The following is a 15315-nucleotide window of genomic DNA, read 5'->3' on the forward strand; positions in this document are numbered from 1 at the left end:
GACCGCAGGGAGCCCTGCCTCGCCACGACCTCGTCAAGCTCGTCGATGCATACCCCTCGGAGAGCCCTGCATCGCCCTCGGATGGGCTCCCTGGCCGCCTCCCCCTCCCTCCCAAACTCGCTAGCCTCCTCTCCCTCCTTTTCCTGCCTTCGCCTCCCGCGAAAGCCGATGCTCCATTGCGGGTAGCCGATGGTCGCGGTGCTCTGCACCGAGGGAGCGGCGGAGGTCTGTGCTGACGCCGGTTTGGGAAGAAAAGAGGAGATGGTAGCTGATATGTGAGCCTCATGTACTTTTTTTAAATTTTTATTTGCTAACTAGGATGCCACGTTAACGAAACCACCCGCACGTACTACTACAAGATCTTGAGTGTACAGTTTGTGTGAATTTAGTGGTACGTTAAGGGAACTCAGATAATCTCGTTGTTAAGTTGAGGAACCTCTGGTGAACTTATTCCTTTTCCCATTGGTAGCGACTAAATTCGTCCTGTCTTTATTAAGCCCACGGAATTATTCTCAGGCCCACCTTGGCCCACGCAGGTATGTGCCATAGTAACAATGTCACGTGAGACGTTAGATCGATTATCAACGGACATCCAAGTGAAGTTTTCGCCGGAATATTCCACAGCTGACTGCTCAGCTCGAGGCGTCGGACTACTACAGCTTACAAGGAGAGGGGCGGCGCAGAGCATCACCAACAGCAGACGTTTATATGGTTCCCAATCTCAGGTTTTAGGGGATTTTCGCTAAAAACGCAATCCAACATATTTCCTACTCGCATATCCCGATCTACGAGTTCCCTACTCCAGGATTTTCGGTCGCTCCCAATCGTCTAATCCAGCACATTCGCGCGCAGGAGGCGAAATGTTCCCATCCAGCTCATCATCTCCGCTCCCTCGTTCGCCGCGGGGTCGTTCCTCAGTTCCGCCGCCAGCGTCCTCTTCCGTGCAGGCGGCTGGAAAGCCTGGAATGCCGTCATCACTTCCCCAAGCTTATTTGGCGTCAGCTTTCTTTCCGGGGGCGACGCATATGCTATCTGATTGCTATGGCGGTGCCAGGCAGAGGACAACGACGCCGTCAGTGGTTTTCCAAGCGTGAGCGCCGTCTCAATTCCGGCCGCCGCCTCGATTAAGCCTGAATCGGCCTGTCGCCCCAACAGCTGCTGCAGCTGTGAGATGCTGCTGAAATTTTGCAGCTGTGTGATGTTTGCTGTTTGCCGCAGCTGTCGCGGGGAGGGCGATTGGCGGCCGGGAGAGGGGCGAGAGGAAGCGGCGCTGCTTGGGTACCGCCAGGGGGAATCGCGATCACGCGCGCCGAATAAACGAAAAACCAAAAAAAAAAAGCAGAATAAACGAAAAAAATCTGTTGGTAGATTAACAGATTGGCCTAATTTTAATTTTTGGGAATTAAATTTACATATTATGTTAGAGAGATTAATATTTCTACTTCCTATTTTCAGTTTAAGAAACCGAAAACAACTTTTAGGAAGGAGATTATGGGAGAACTGTTGGTGATGAGCTGGGATTGCCGATGCGGATGCTTCCGTCGACCGCCGGCGGTGGCGGCGGAGGTTGTTCCGCCTTGCCGCTGCTCCTCGATCGTCGGCCGCGCCGGTGCTTCTTTCCTTTTTCGCCGGGAGTCCGCGTCGGAGCCATGAGCAGTCCAGAAATTCAGAAGTTGGCAGACGAAGTGTGCAGTGCAGCAGCACAGTCAGTGCCTAGCGTCTGCTACTGCTCTGCATCATTTGTGGATCTTCGTCACATATGGTATGGGTATGAATTGGAGTATTGGACTATTGGAGAACGGAGACGAGCCATTGCAAGTTTGCAACGCAGCGCATGAATCCGCTGTTGGGTAGTAGTAGTACATGATTTTACATGCTGTGAAATTGGGCTTATGGCAACCTGAGGTTCTGTATATGCAATTGCAGGTTTCAGTTTCAGTGCGACATTGTTTGGCGCAACGGCAGAGGGGACTGCAACATACTCGTATCAGTGATGACAGCACAACAGCTTCAGTAAATCTAACGTCTTCTCTATGGGAACTACTACATATTATGTTATTTGTTGTTGGAAACATAACATGAAGCATCTGAATTCGAGGTTGTGCTTGCCAAATTTAATGTGTTTTTGTACTTTGTGTTGGACCCTCGGTGTTCCAAGTTCCAACTTGCAAGTTCCAGGCATACAAATTTTGTACTGTTGCTTTTCTTGCACTACATGTCGGTTATTGCCACCCGAATTTGCTGAATCGATGGGAGTAACATTCACATTGTCCGGTGTTATCTAAGTTTGTGTTTAGTTTCTGAAAAAAATGGAAGTTTGAAGAAAGTTAGGAGTTTGAAAAAAAAGTTGGAAGTTTATGTGTGTAGAAAATTTTTTGCTGTGATATGATGTGATGGAAAGTTGGGAATAGGGGAGAAACTAAATACGGCCTAAGAAGAAAATAGGCTAGTGTTAAGGGCTCTTTTGTAACTCATGAACAAGAAAATTATAGAAGTGAAGTGTGCTAGCATCTCAAATCTATGGGTTAAAAAAAACATTGGAAAACTGAAGGAATCAGAAAAGAGAGTTTTTTTTTCCCAAGAGGTTGAAGCTCATGTTAGAATTCCTCTAAAATTACTATGTTTTGAGCCAATCCAAAGGAATGTTTCATAGGAATTTTTAATAGCTATTTCTTTGATCCAAATGGCCACAGGAAAATTTTCTGTAAGATTGAATTCCTGTAAAATTACTTTTTAAAAAAAAAAATCCTTTGTTCCAAAGGAGCACTGAAACTTGAATGATTTTAAAAGTACAAGAGATGAACAATATTAGATTTTAAAACTGTAGCTGTTTATTAAGACTTATTTTTGTACAACAGTTCATGCTGCAAAAATAGATTTCCTTTTCTTGACCCACCCTCACAGGCTCAGCTCCTAGCCTCCTACTGCCTTGTCCCTTCCCAGCTGGGAGGTGGGAACATAGCTAAGAGCAAGTAAAATAGCAGGCTATAAGACAGCTGCAAACATATTTTAAGGAGATAAATGAGAAGAGAGAAGGGCAGCGGGCTATAGATTTGTAGCCACATGTAGCACGGACTCCAAGACGCAATGTATGTATGACAGGTGGGACCAGGTATTAATAATGTAGTATGTAATTATTGTATGAATGAGCTATTAGATTGGCTATAGATGAATTAGAGCTAGTAGTTGACTATACTATTAAACTTGCTCTACGCAATGTTACACACTACTTGCCAAATCACCCACACATGAGAACAGATCATCAATAAGCAAACAGCCCATTCTAGATTCATTCCATCAGCAGCAAGTCCAGTCACCACCATCATTCACCAAACTCCAAAATCCCCAAATCCCAACCCTTACTTCCCCGATATATTAAACTACATGCCACTTTTAGATGTGGCAATTAACTATTTGCCACTGGACCCATGTGTACCCACATATACACATGTAGATCCACATGTCATTAATATAGGTGTTATAAATAGTTAATTGCCAAATCTAAAAACGGTAAATAGTTAAATGGCCCTCCCTTCCCCCCTCCCCCCCCCCCCTCCCCCCCCACCCAAAGACACCACCAACTTTCAGTCCCAGCTTCCCTCAGCCATCACACAATCTGACGAGGAAATTGCCAGGGAAAGCTTACCAGGAAGCTCATCAAAAGCAGCAATCTATCCTGTCCCAAAGCTAGCAGCTGCCCCAGAAAATTTACCAGGAGATTGCAGGAGACTAGAGAGCGCCACTCCCAATGGGGAGTAGGAGCAGAGGAGGGAGACACCTCCTCCTCCTCCTCCTGCTTCACCTCCTCTCCCTCCATTCCTCTCTGCTACCATGTAAGCTACTGTACTACTCTTGTGTTCACTGCACATGCTTCGTTTGTTGATGCGCCACCATGTTCTTGGTAGCGACCGATTCCATGGCTTCTGGTTGATTTTTGGGTTGTTTAATTTGTTGTGCCATTTTAGGTTGCTCCGAGTGGTTGAGAACTTGAGATGTTTTTGGGAATTTTTTTTTGCTCTGTTTTTGGGTGTGCTCTGTTTTGTGGATGCTGATGGGGTGTTTGTTGTTTTGCGGATGCAGGGGCGGCGGTGTCGGCGGCGGGAGGGGGTGGTTCCGGAGACCCGTACGTCGGCGTGACGATCGGGACGGCGGTGACGAACCTGCTGTCGCCGTCGGACCTCCCCGAGTTCCTCCGCGCGCAGCGCATCACCCACGTGCGCCTCTACGACGCCGACCCGCGCATGCTGTCGGCGCTAGCGTCGTCGGGCGCCCGCGCCATCGTCGGCGTCCCCAACGACGAGCTCCTCGCGCTGGGCTCCTCCCCGGCCACCGCCTCCGCCTGGGTCGCCCGCCGCGTGCTCCCCTACGCCGGCGCCAACTCCAGCACCCCGGGGCTCATCGCCGCCATCGCCGTCGGCGACGAGGTCCCCACCGCGCTCCCCTCCGCGCTCCCCGTGCTCCTCCCGGCCATCCAGTCCCTCGCTGCCGCGCTCGCCGCCGCCAACCTCTCCTCCATCCCGGTCTCCACACCGCTCCCCTTCTCCGTCGTCCTCGACCCGTTCCCACCCTCCCAGGCCTTCTTCAACCAGTCGCTGGCCAAGTCGTTCATTCTCCCGCTCCTCTCCCACCTCGCCAACACCTCGGCGCCGCTCATGCTCAACCTCTACCCGTACTACTCCATGATGCAGAGCAACGGCGTGATCCCGCTCGACAACGCGCTGTTCAAGCCGCTCCCGCCGTCGCTGGAGATGGTCGACCCCAACACGCTGCTCCACTACACCAACGTGTTCGACGCGATGCTCGACGCGGTGCACGTCGCCGTGAAGAACCTCAACGCGACCGGCGGCGGCGGGCCGGTGCCGGTGCTGGTCACGGAGACCGGGTGGCCGTCGTACGGGGACCGCAGGGCGGAGCCGTACGCCACGCGGGACAACGCCGACGCCTACAACTCCAACCTCATCAAGCACGTCAACGACAAGCCCGGCACGCCGATGCGCCCCGGCGCGCAGGCCAGCGTCTACATCTACGAGCTCTTCAACGAGGACCTCCGCCCGGGCCCGGTCTCGGAGGCGAACTGGGGACTCTTCCACGGCAACGGCACGCCGGTGTACCTGCTCCACGTGTCCGGCGCCGGCGGCTTCCTGGCCAACGACACGACGGACCGGACGTTCTGCATCGCGTCCGACGACGCCGACGAGAAGGCGGTGCAGGCGGCCATGGACTGGGCGTGCGGCCCCGGGCGCACCGACTGCACGGCGATCCAGCCAGGGCAAGGCTGCTACGAGCCCAACGATGTGCGGAGCCACGCCTCCTTCGCATTCGACAGCTACTACCAGTCGCAGGGCAAGGCCGCTGGCTCCTGCTACTTCCAGGGCGTCGGCATGGTCACCACCACTGATCCCAGTGAGTATACCCCTCCTCAACACTGCCATTTCTTCCTCATTGCTTATGCATTTAGGTTCTTTCTTCTTTTCATGTTTTCAGTTTTAACAGTTTTTGATCTGTTCATTCATGTTTGCTTGGAATTGGAAGGATTTAGTAGAAGTGCTTGCGGTTGGGTGATAATTCTGTGACATTGAGTGAGGATTGTGGTTAAGAAATGCACTTGTTAATCAGCTGACGAGTGACAGTTCGAGTAGCTTTAGGATTGACTGGGTCTGGGATTTGCTCATTTGCACAGTAGTTTCTCGTGATCCACTTTAGGTCTATAAAGAATTGCAACTGGCCAGGCCACACTGGAAACGTTTCTCTGAAGATCTGGGGTTTCGATTTCAAGTAGGAGAGACGCCATTGTCACGCCCGAAAAGTAGACGGCATTCATTCATGGAAGTCCATTCAGGAAAGTTGTGCGGTTTGTCTTTTAATTGGACAACACAAGCGCACAGGTATTTATTCGGTTGATTGTTAGGAGAAAGGTTGCTTTTCCTTCTAGGTAAGGGTAGGAGAAGTGCAGCAAGCAACCATGTGTGGTTTTATGATTTATCTAGGAGGAAAAGAAATGCTAGATTCATCTAAGATTGGTTCAGAAAAAAAAATAGTTCACTCGTTTGGAATCATGTTCTACTTTGCCAGTGTGAGAGGATTCTAGCAAACTCATGATGTCCATTCTTGTTTTGAAAACTGAAATATTGCAGTGTGCATACCGAGTTGCTTGTGGCCGACAAATGGATCCCCAGAACTCAGCAGTGGGGCCTACATGTTAGTGACCCAGTGATGATATTCTTTGTGCCCATAGCAGATCTCTTTTTAATACGACAATGAGTCCATGACCACATAGAATAGGATGAGAAAGGTAGCATAGAGCGGACACAAGCTGAGCTGGATCTGGTTGTAGATTTGTTTGGTACTCTGTAAGTCGGATGGGAGTGCTCAGAGTGTGGAGTAGAGTGTGATGGTTTGATTGGTAACACAAGCCCACAATGCCATTTCATAAAAGAGAAAAGGCACCACAAGATTGCAAAAAAGAATTCTCTTTTCGCATGTGAGTAGGAGCAAACATATGTCCAAGTCACATGCGAAGGGCACAATACACCACCTCACCTGCTCTCTCCATCCCTTTCACCAACTTATCCTTGTATGTACTTTCTTATGCCATTTTGAATGAGTGGTGGATCCAGAATAACATCACAATATATCTGATCCTTAAATTATCAAGCAATTTTGTAATTTACATGGCCTAAAACAATAAAGAAGTCATCCGACCGGGCTGATACATGGAAAGAATTCTGGATTGTATTAGTACGACAGTTTTCGGTCATCTTTCTGAACTGTGCCATTTTGTGTAATGTTTCAGAACCAAATTACCATTTATGACAAAGCTAAATCATGGCCAATGGAGATGTATAAGTAAAAGATCTTATACTCATTTAGTTTTCATAGTGGTCTGTCGCATGCTTCAAAAGCTAAAGTTGAGATCTGTAATCTTTTTGTTGCCCGTGATTGCCTATAGTTGCTCTGGCATTGTTTGCTCAATTGCACTGCATTTTCATGTGCAACCTTGTTTGCATTTTGATTGTGGGGTTTGGGCACTGTTGGGTAGCGTGCAGGAATCTTGGGATGTTGCCTTTTTTGTGGTATTAGTGAATCTCATCGAGGTCTTGTTGTCATGAAATTTATCATCATTATGATGTGCAAGTACCAAAAGTAGGCTTTATGGAGTTATCACTGTGTACCTGTGTTTTGTGTGGAAGTCCTGCCCCATCTCCAATATCTCAACTGTGTTTTCGATAAATTGTTAATCTCAATGTACCATACCAATCATGGTTCGACAGTATTAACGGGGGAATGCATGCAGATAGTTACAGTACCGCGTATATATAGCCACTGAAGTCATAATCTGAATGGTAATGGATCTGTACTCCTGTAGAGTGGTCAGTATAGAACATGCGGTGAGCCAATGAGGCATTAGTGCCAAATGGTGAGGGAATGTCCTTACCATCGTGCCATGTCATGAGAATTGCGTTGAGCTAACAGGGAGAACTGAAGTACTGAACTGTTGTTGTGGCCAACTACTAGCAAGTTTAGCAACTGCTTTGGACAGTGGCCTTGCCTGTACTAGAGAAAATGAAAGGGGGCAAGTGAAAAGCTAAAGTGCATGCTGGAATCTTCTGGATCTGGATGTCATCTGGACCTTTCGAAAATTCGTATGTGGATCCAGAGTCAAGACAAAGTATAATGAAAACAAGTGGCCAACTGGTGAGTATGCTGGGGAGCACGTATTGTTGTCTGGTATGGGAATACCACTATTACTACATGGACACATGAGTACAGTACACACATCTGTATGGTTTTATCCAAATTTTTCTTGACATATTTTTTTGTCATATAAAACCATTTTGCGAACATGGCTAACACGTATGAAGTCTTGGCTGTGAGAGTCTAGTGATTCTGTGTATATTTGCTTACCTGTTTAAGGAATTGACTGGTACAAGAAGTACTGAATGGAAGCTCTGAATTTAGTTGACTGACATACTATAAGTTAGGATACCTTTTAGGCTGATATTCAATAGGATGTCTCAGACTACCGCAGGTAATGATAATTTTGTCGTCCGTAGTACTGTGTATTGTGCTCTGTTTTGCAGACTAATGATGTATACTAGAAAAACTAGACATTGTTCATTCATATGGAGCTAAGAATTCAACTTATTAGTATTAGAACTTCTCTTTGCTGTCCTATTGTATCAGACCTATTGGCAAAGTTCTAGATCTACTGCAAGCCAACAGCATGGCTGTTCTGTGATGAGAGGTCAATGTTTCCCATGGCATGTGCTAGCATAGTTTCATGGGCTTAACATCGCTGCAAATTGATTTGGGCATTTTCTGCTTTACTGGTCCTCAAGGATCCTTTGAGTGGGTAATTTTGTACCTAGTCAGATGATTATTTACAGGTTCTAGTACAATGACCAAACAAAATTTTTCTTCAACTTCCCCGCAAAAAAAAATAAATAAATAAAAATTCTTCAACTTTTCACACCACTCTTCAGAATCACATCACATGGTGTAGTTTTCTTTTCAAAGTAGAAAGGTAGGAATGGATGACACTGTTTTGTACATTCTTTGTTTTCTCGTAACCATTTTATGAGCACCTGTTTAACATTTCTATTGAGTTTTTTTAAAATATTTTCCTAACAGACCTATACTTTTTGTTGTGCAGGTCACGATAGCTGCATCTTTCCAGGAAGGTATATAGCTGAATATCTTCTCCGTAAAATTTATTTTTTTCATAGCAAGGTATCTTAGGGTAGAAAAGAACTAACCACTGAGTGCCACAGAGTAGGGACATAACAGGGTAATGTTGGGATATGATAAAACAGTAAAATTATAAATGTTCCACGAACCTTCTCTTTACTTTGAAAAAAAAAAAAACTGTTCGATGCACTTATAAGTAGGCCCGTATAAAATGCTAGGGAACTTTGCTAAGCAAGAATGCTGACAATTTACATTTGCTTCCATGTGTTACGAGAAAATTTAACAGCGAACATAGTTTCTACTGACCATTCTGAACTTCTGAATTGAAGAACTAGTTAATATGCTACTGTTTTCTTGAGTTAAATAAATCTTTTGTGCATATCATACTTGTATTTCACACAATACCTGGACTTGTGCTAATGGTGCAAATTATTACCATGCAGCAAGCTGTTGAGCAACGTCACCAAATCTGACGGGGCAAACACAACCACTGCGCAGACGAGTGATGCAGAGGGCTCTGCAATATGGAGGCTAAGAACTGGAAGGGAGACAGGGTTCTTGTTCATCCTCCGGTGGTTGTTGAGCTTGTCAGTGGTGCTTATCACGACGAATTCAAACTTTTGGACATGACAAGAGCATGTAGATTGTAACAAAAATGGAATTTTTGGGATGACACTTTAGAGGAGCAGGCAGGGGCTGTATGTTTAGTGATTCTTTATTGTTAGATAAGCGTCAATAAATCATTCTTCTTTTCTAGATAAAGATGTGCATGATCTGCTAAAATTCCTCAACGTCTTCATAATTCACCCAGGGTATGAAGTATACCTGCTAGAATCGGTGGGCTATGGCCGGCTCCACCAGACAAACTCCTTTCAGCTCACATAAGAAGTTTAGAACACACAAGATAAGAAATCAGATCTCCTGGAACATATGATTTTTCATGTTCTCTAGGAAATTATAATTATTCCTGTGAAATTTTTATGTTCAAGGAAGGCATGTAAAGAAGTCTGAAAAAATAAGTATACTACTAGTGATAGTTCATTATCTAAAAACTACCAGTGATAGTTATTTTTAACTTCCTCCAGTAAAAAAGTATGTAATGTTTGATCTTCTATTGATCTTTGGACTTAACCATAACTTTTACTAGAATAAATTTATGAAATACAATAAGCCTTTAAGATTATATAACTTATTTTCAAAGCAAATATACAAATACCAACTTTTATGTATTCAATGGGTGAGTGTGGGTGTGTTGTGAGCATCTGCGATTGTACTATGTTTCTGAAAAAAACACTAACTATTTTAAAATTTGTTGATAGTCAAAGTTATATAATTTGGGTCAAAACTTTTGGCCAAAAACTTTTAGATGTAATTATAGTATAACTGAAGTGTAATTACATTGTAACTACACTGTAACTATGATATAACTTATTAAAACTTGCATTCAACGATAAGTTGGTTAGATAACACTGGGATTTTATGTGTGACATGTGCGAAAAAAATTTTTAGCAATTTTTTCTCTTCATATACAAATCTCGAGACGATCCGATGGTTGCAAATCTGAAAGTTTTGGGGGGAAAAAAACTTGCGAAAGTTTTCTAGCAAATCAGTTTTATATTTATAAAGTCAACGCACATATCTTTTGGGGTTGGGCTAATGAGGCCCAAGAAAGATAAGGGCGAACAGGTGGGCTGGCACGGGTGTTCGTGCTACCGCTGCCATTGTTGTGGGCATGGTACTGTTGATCGTGCATTAGACGGAAATCAGATCCTCTAATATTACTGTTCACTACGACTGGCATTATAGGATTTAATCGATATAGAAAATTCAATGTTGACATATGCGGTTACTGATGACATAGAAAATATTGTAGTACCAATGCATAGTACTGTGAAAATATCGTAGTCCTCTAATATTGGCGAAAATACAATGAAGTTCACCATCACTTTTGAGCCCATATTAGAGGATCTCAAACGCACTAGACCAACCCCAATCCCCAAGCAGGCCTGCCCATTGCCCGTCAAAACGAAACGATCAGGTACTCAGATTTGAAGGCCCCATTGTTTGGCTTATTTCCTAATAAGCTAAATGAATTTGTAGGTAAAAATTATATATATATATATATATATATATATATACACTTGGTGACTTAAAAGCCAATACTGAAAAAAACTACGTTGAAAATATCTCAAAATCAATCTCAAATTAAGTTTGAAAATTTAAAATTTAAAATTTAAATTAAGTTCTTTGGATTATTAGGCCATCTGATGGGAGCAGTGAGTGTGGCTGCACCGGTGCAATGCGCACACCAAATCGTGCAGTCAACCGCAAACTACTCGGAAGGCGCCGTAGAACCAGTGCTGTCCCGCAGCTTCCGACGTGGCGCCAATGCGCCATGCACCGGCGGCGGATCGCCCGTGACGACGACGGTCAGGACCACGCCGAGGTGGCAGCTCGGCCTCAGGTGAAGTTTAGTCCCTGCGTTTCTTCAGGTAATCAATCCCGAGGTTTTCCGTACTCCCGATCAACTCGATGCCTCCCAGCTTGTAATCCTGCAGCTTGCACACGAACCGGTCCGATCTCTTCTTCAGCGACGAGGCCAGCATTCGCCGTGAAGCCGTTGAACACGGCGAGATCCTCGTTCCAGATGCCGTCGTACGTCGAGCACTGGCTCTCTCGTGCTCCGGCCTCAGCACAGTCCAGGCGTCGACCCAGTCGCCACCGCCGCCGCCGCCGCCGGCCGGGAGAGGGAACGGCATGTCGACGGCGTCGTCCCAGCTCATGTCGCCGCCGAGCACGACGTTCCTGGCGCTGCCCAGCGCGGCGACGGCGTGCTCGGCCTGCGCGTACCGCTCCAAGGAGCGCGTCTGCGGCTGCGCCGCCGGCGGGCCGGAGGAGGGGCTCTCCAGCTGGGTCGTGGCGATGTGGATGGCAGGCGACGACGTCCCCGGGTTGATGTCGGCCTCCACGTAGCCTCTGCCGGTGGACGTGTTGGTGAACTTCCAGCTCGCGGGCTTCTCCATGGGAATCTTGCTCAGCTGCACGCAAGGAAATTCAGTCGATGAACAAACGACATTTCCTCGTTTTCTCAAAATACATGTAAAATAGTTACAAAAACATATTAAAATTGATGATATTGATCCTGAATAAATGAAGTAGAATGTACCAAAAGGCTGCATACCATCATGCAGAAGTGCAGTTTGGTTGCCTGTTCTTCAGGTTTTACTTCTGAGCAGTGGTACTCCTTCCACCACGCAAAGCTCTTGAAGATCCTGAGAATGTATGGCGTGATTTCCTGCACATCCGAAGAACATCGTGCAGATAATTCATCTTAGATATTGGAAATGAGGATATTTCTAGATGCGGACAATTATTTTAGCAGATGAACCAACATCAGATCGCTTTGATTTACCTGGAAGAAGATCACGTCCGGCTTGTGCTTCTCCACGAGGCTGCCGATGGCCTTCATCCTCTTGTACACCGCAACGTCCTCGCGAGACCAAACGTTGTACGTCATGAACTTTATCTCCTTCTTCGGGTTCTTCTTTCAAGGAAAAATTTGAAAAATCTTCCGTAAGGATGAAGGATCAACATGCTAATAAGCCGGAGTGAAACATGAAGACTACTAGACTTAAGAGATTCAACATTTCTCAGATGCCATAACAATTGACTAGATTTTGCTGCGATAAGAATATATATACTCCCTCCGTCCCATAATATAAGGGATTTTGAGATTTTGCTTGCAACGTTTGACCACTCGTCTCATTCAATTTTTTTTTGCAAATATAAAAAAACGAAAAATTATATTTAAAGTACAGTAGATAATAACTTAAGTCACAAATAAAATAAATAATATATATATATATATATATATAACTGTACAGAACAGTGTAATGTGGTAAAGGGGTCAATCGAATTACCATATCTTCTTGGAGTGAACCAATATGGTGGATTGATCAAGAACGTAGGTGATCTTTTGCCTACCGATGATGATTCCTCATAAGAGCAAGGTCAATAATGCAGCTAGCAGCGGGCTGCAGCAACACCCATAGCAGCTAATGGGTATAGCTAGTAGGTACAATAGTTGGCTATAGCTAGTAGTGAATACAGGTTCCGGTAAGTACTTTTTAATTTTTAAATCTTATCTCTGACCATGCCTTCCTTTCTACCCTATCTCCGTCTTTGCATTGCATCGAGAAACACAATACATAGACTTGGAGTCAGCAGGGATGGTAAGCCGGCGACACTGTCTTTTTTTCTGTGCTGTAGCCGGCGACAATATAAGCGCCCGTTCTTCCATCTCTCCTCGTTTCTCACTCTTCCAGCTAGGATATTGATGACGTGGACAGCTATGCAGACCAAAGGCCATATATATAGACTGGAGTAGTTCGGTTCAAGAAATGGAGAAAGAATTAAGCCTTTGTATTTAATTGTAGCAGGTTACCGAAGAGGCACCTATCTACTCTGCAATCTAGGAGTACTAGTAATTATGGAACCGAAGGGTCCATTGACCGCGCTAGATTAATCCCGTGCCCATGGCCCTATGCCCTGATGGTAGTACTGTGACCCTGTTTGAAAGATGCCCTGATGGTAGTACTAGGGCCCTGTTTGAAAGATTAGCCTAGGGTTAATTTTGAGAGCTAATGTTTAGTTATGAATTGGTAGGCTAAAGGGTGACATGTTTGGATCCATGAGTTAATTCAAGGCTAAAAAGTAGAGAGAGAATAGAAAGAGAGGGGAGAGAAGGAGAGAGAGCTACTTTTTGATGGTCCCCACATAAAATTAGCTCCATTAGCACCTCTTGGAGGGGCTAATGTTTTGAGGGGGGCTAATTCATATCAGTTCAAAAATAGCCCACCTATTTGGATCCTTGAGGGCTAATTTGAGGCTAGAAGGTGAGGGATAAACATTAGCCCATATAACCAAACAGGGTCTGGGTGTCTTGTATGTGCAAGTAGGAATGGAGTCATATGTGGGTAATAAGATAGGACCCATCTGAAAAAAATACTCCAAACATGAGCCATGCCACAATTAAAAAATAGGTAGGACCCACCACAAAGTGTTATAACCTAGTAGTAAGATTATGAGAGCAGGTACAATAGCATGCTATAAGCCAGCTGCAAACATATTTTAAGGAGATAAATGAGGAGAGAGAATGGCAGCGGGTTACAGATTTGTAGCCAGCTGTAGCACGGACTCCAAGACGCAGTGTGTGTATGATAGGTGGGACCAGGTATTAATAATGTAGTATGTAACTATTGTATGAATGAGCTATTAGATTGGCTATAGATGAATTGGAGTTAGTAGTTGACTATACTATTAAACTTGCTCTGACTTGGTAGTAGCTATTTACTACTTCCATAATGTATCTTACCTAGTAGCAAGAATATTTTAATCCCTAATACCTACTTTTTCACTACATTGTGGATGCCCTTACTTGGAAAATGTTAGATATGTAATTTGGTTTCTATATTTCATAAAAAGAGGAGGAACTGAACGGGATACTAAGGGCACCCACAATGGTTATCTATAAGCTCTCTATAAGAGATCCATGTCAGCATATTTTCCTACTTGGAAGAGATTAAATGAAGAGAGAGAGCAAAGCTATCTACTAATATGGAGATAGTCTATAGAGAAAAACGAGGCAATGGATTAGAGAGCTATAGATACCCATGTAGACATACTATTGAAGTGGTTTACTATTAATCTAGTCTATTGTTGAGGTGTACATGTTTTATAGATAGCACCTTACTTTACCATTGCGGGTGCTCTAATTCTGCATTTCTGCTGCTCCGGCGGCCAGAGCGTGGAGAGATAATAACGTCTTCAGTCCGTTGGTGCCAATGCACACGCCTAGGACTTGATTAGTGTTTGCAGATCGTATAGCTACATGCTAATTGAAGAGCACATAATTGATGATTAGAACTAGGTAATTGATTTGCGCGTCTTTCCATATATCTATATGAGATTTGCAGGTGATTGTGAAGACTTCTAAATGAAAAATTGATCGATGTGTCTCCGTCTCTTTGTATGGATTACTTTCTAAAGACAATAGAGATGGATGGACGTATAAATTCTAGTTTTGAAATTGGAGTCATCCATCATATAGGGGTATGTGTGCAGGCGTGCAGGAAGATATAACCAAAAAATAAAGAACGGTTAATCACGATGGCTAAAGAAAAATTACTAAACTGCCCATGTTTATGTTAATCCAATTCCTAATCTACTCTTTGAGAATCAACGTGTGGATGTTTAAGTTGAGGAGAGGTACCTTGGGTACCTTCCAATCACTGTAAAAGGTCTCATAAATGTAACATTTGGGACTGCAATATTTTGGACTTGCTCGGTTAGGAAGAAAACCAAAGGATTTGGATTACTAGGAATTAATTTCTACGAGTGCTATTTGATTCATATGAATGTAGTTATAGGGAAACCAAAGAAAATTTTTCTTTCGTAAAAGTTGTAGATATAAAATATAGAAAAAAAATTATCCACTTAAACCTCTTAAAAATTTCCTATGAATTTAGAGTGTGCATGCTTTCCTATTTCTCAACCTTTCCTATTCCTAAATTCCTATGTTATGAAATTCCTCCAAAACGAATAGGATCTTAGAAGGAATTCAAACTT

General features: G+C 44.4%; 2 protein-coding genes and 1 long non-coding RNA gene across 4 annotated transcripts; 2 read left to right on the plus strand and 1 right to left on the minus strand.

Annotated features, from left to right (window-relative positions):
• Window positions 1-1366: 1366 nt before the first annotated feature.
• LOC136357144 (uncharacterized) lies at window positions 1367-2187 on the plus strand. Its single transcript, XR_010742266.1, has 2 exons — window positions 1367-1762; window positions 1927-2187. It is a non-coding gene; the product is annotated as an uncharacterized lncRNA (long non-coding RNA).
• A 1415-nt stretch (window positions 2188-3602) lies between these two features.
• On the plus strand, window positions 3603-9450 carry LOC4343350 (glucan endo-1,3-beta-glucosidase 1). Of its 2 annotated transcripts, XM_066312495.1 has the most exons (5): window positions 3603-3833; window positions 4081-4600; window positions 4689-5403; window positions 8654-8681; window positions 9132-9450. In XM_066312495.1, coding segments are annotated over exons 1-5 (1452 nt in total). In that variant the 5' UTR covers window positions 3603-3831; the 3' UTR covers window positions 9319-9450. The 2 variants fall into 2 exon arrangements, with proteins under 2 accessions (XP_066168592.1, XP_015647992.1); XM_015792506.2 differs by having other exon boundaries at window positions 4081-5403.
• A 1709-nt stretch (window positions 9451-11159) lies between these two features.
• On the minus strand, window positions 11160-12205 carry LOC4343351 (uncharacterized). The gene is made up of 3 exons (XM_015790510.3): window positions 12101-12205; window positions 11870-11983; window positions 11160-11726 (listed from the first exon to the last, which is right to left on the minus strand). Exons 1-3 carry the CDS (start codon window positions 12203-12205, stop codon window positions 11160-11162), a joined length of 786 nt encoding a protein of 261 aa, XP_015645996.1.
• Between the last annotated feature and the right edge of the window lie 3110 nt (window positions 12206-15315).

This window comes from Oryza sativa, chromosome 7, assembly GCF_034140825.1.
Source record: "Oryza sativa Japonica Group chromosome 7, ASM3414082v1".
In the NCBI taxonomy this organism is placed as follows: domain Eukaryota; kingdom Viridiplantae; phylum Streptophyta; class Magnoliopsida; order Poales; family Poaceae; genus Oryza; species Oryza sativa.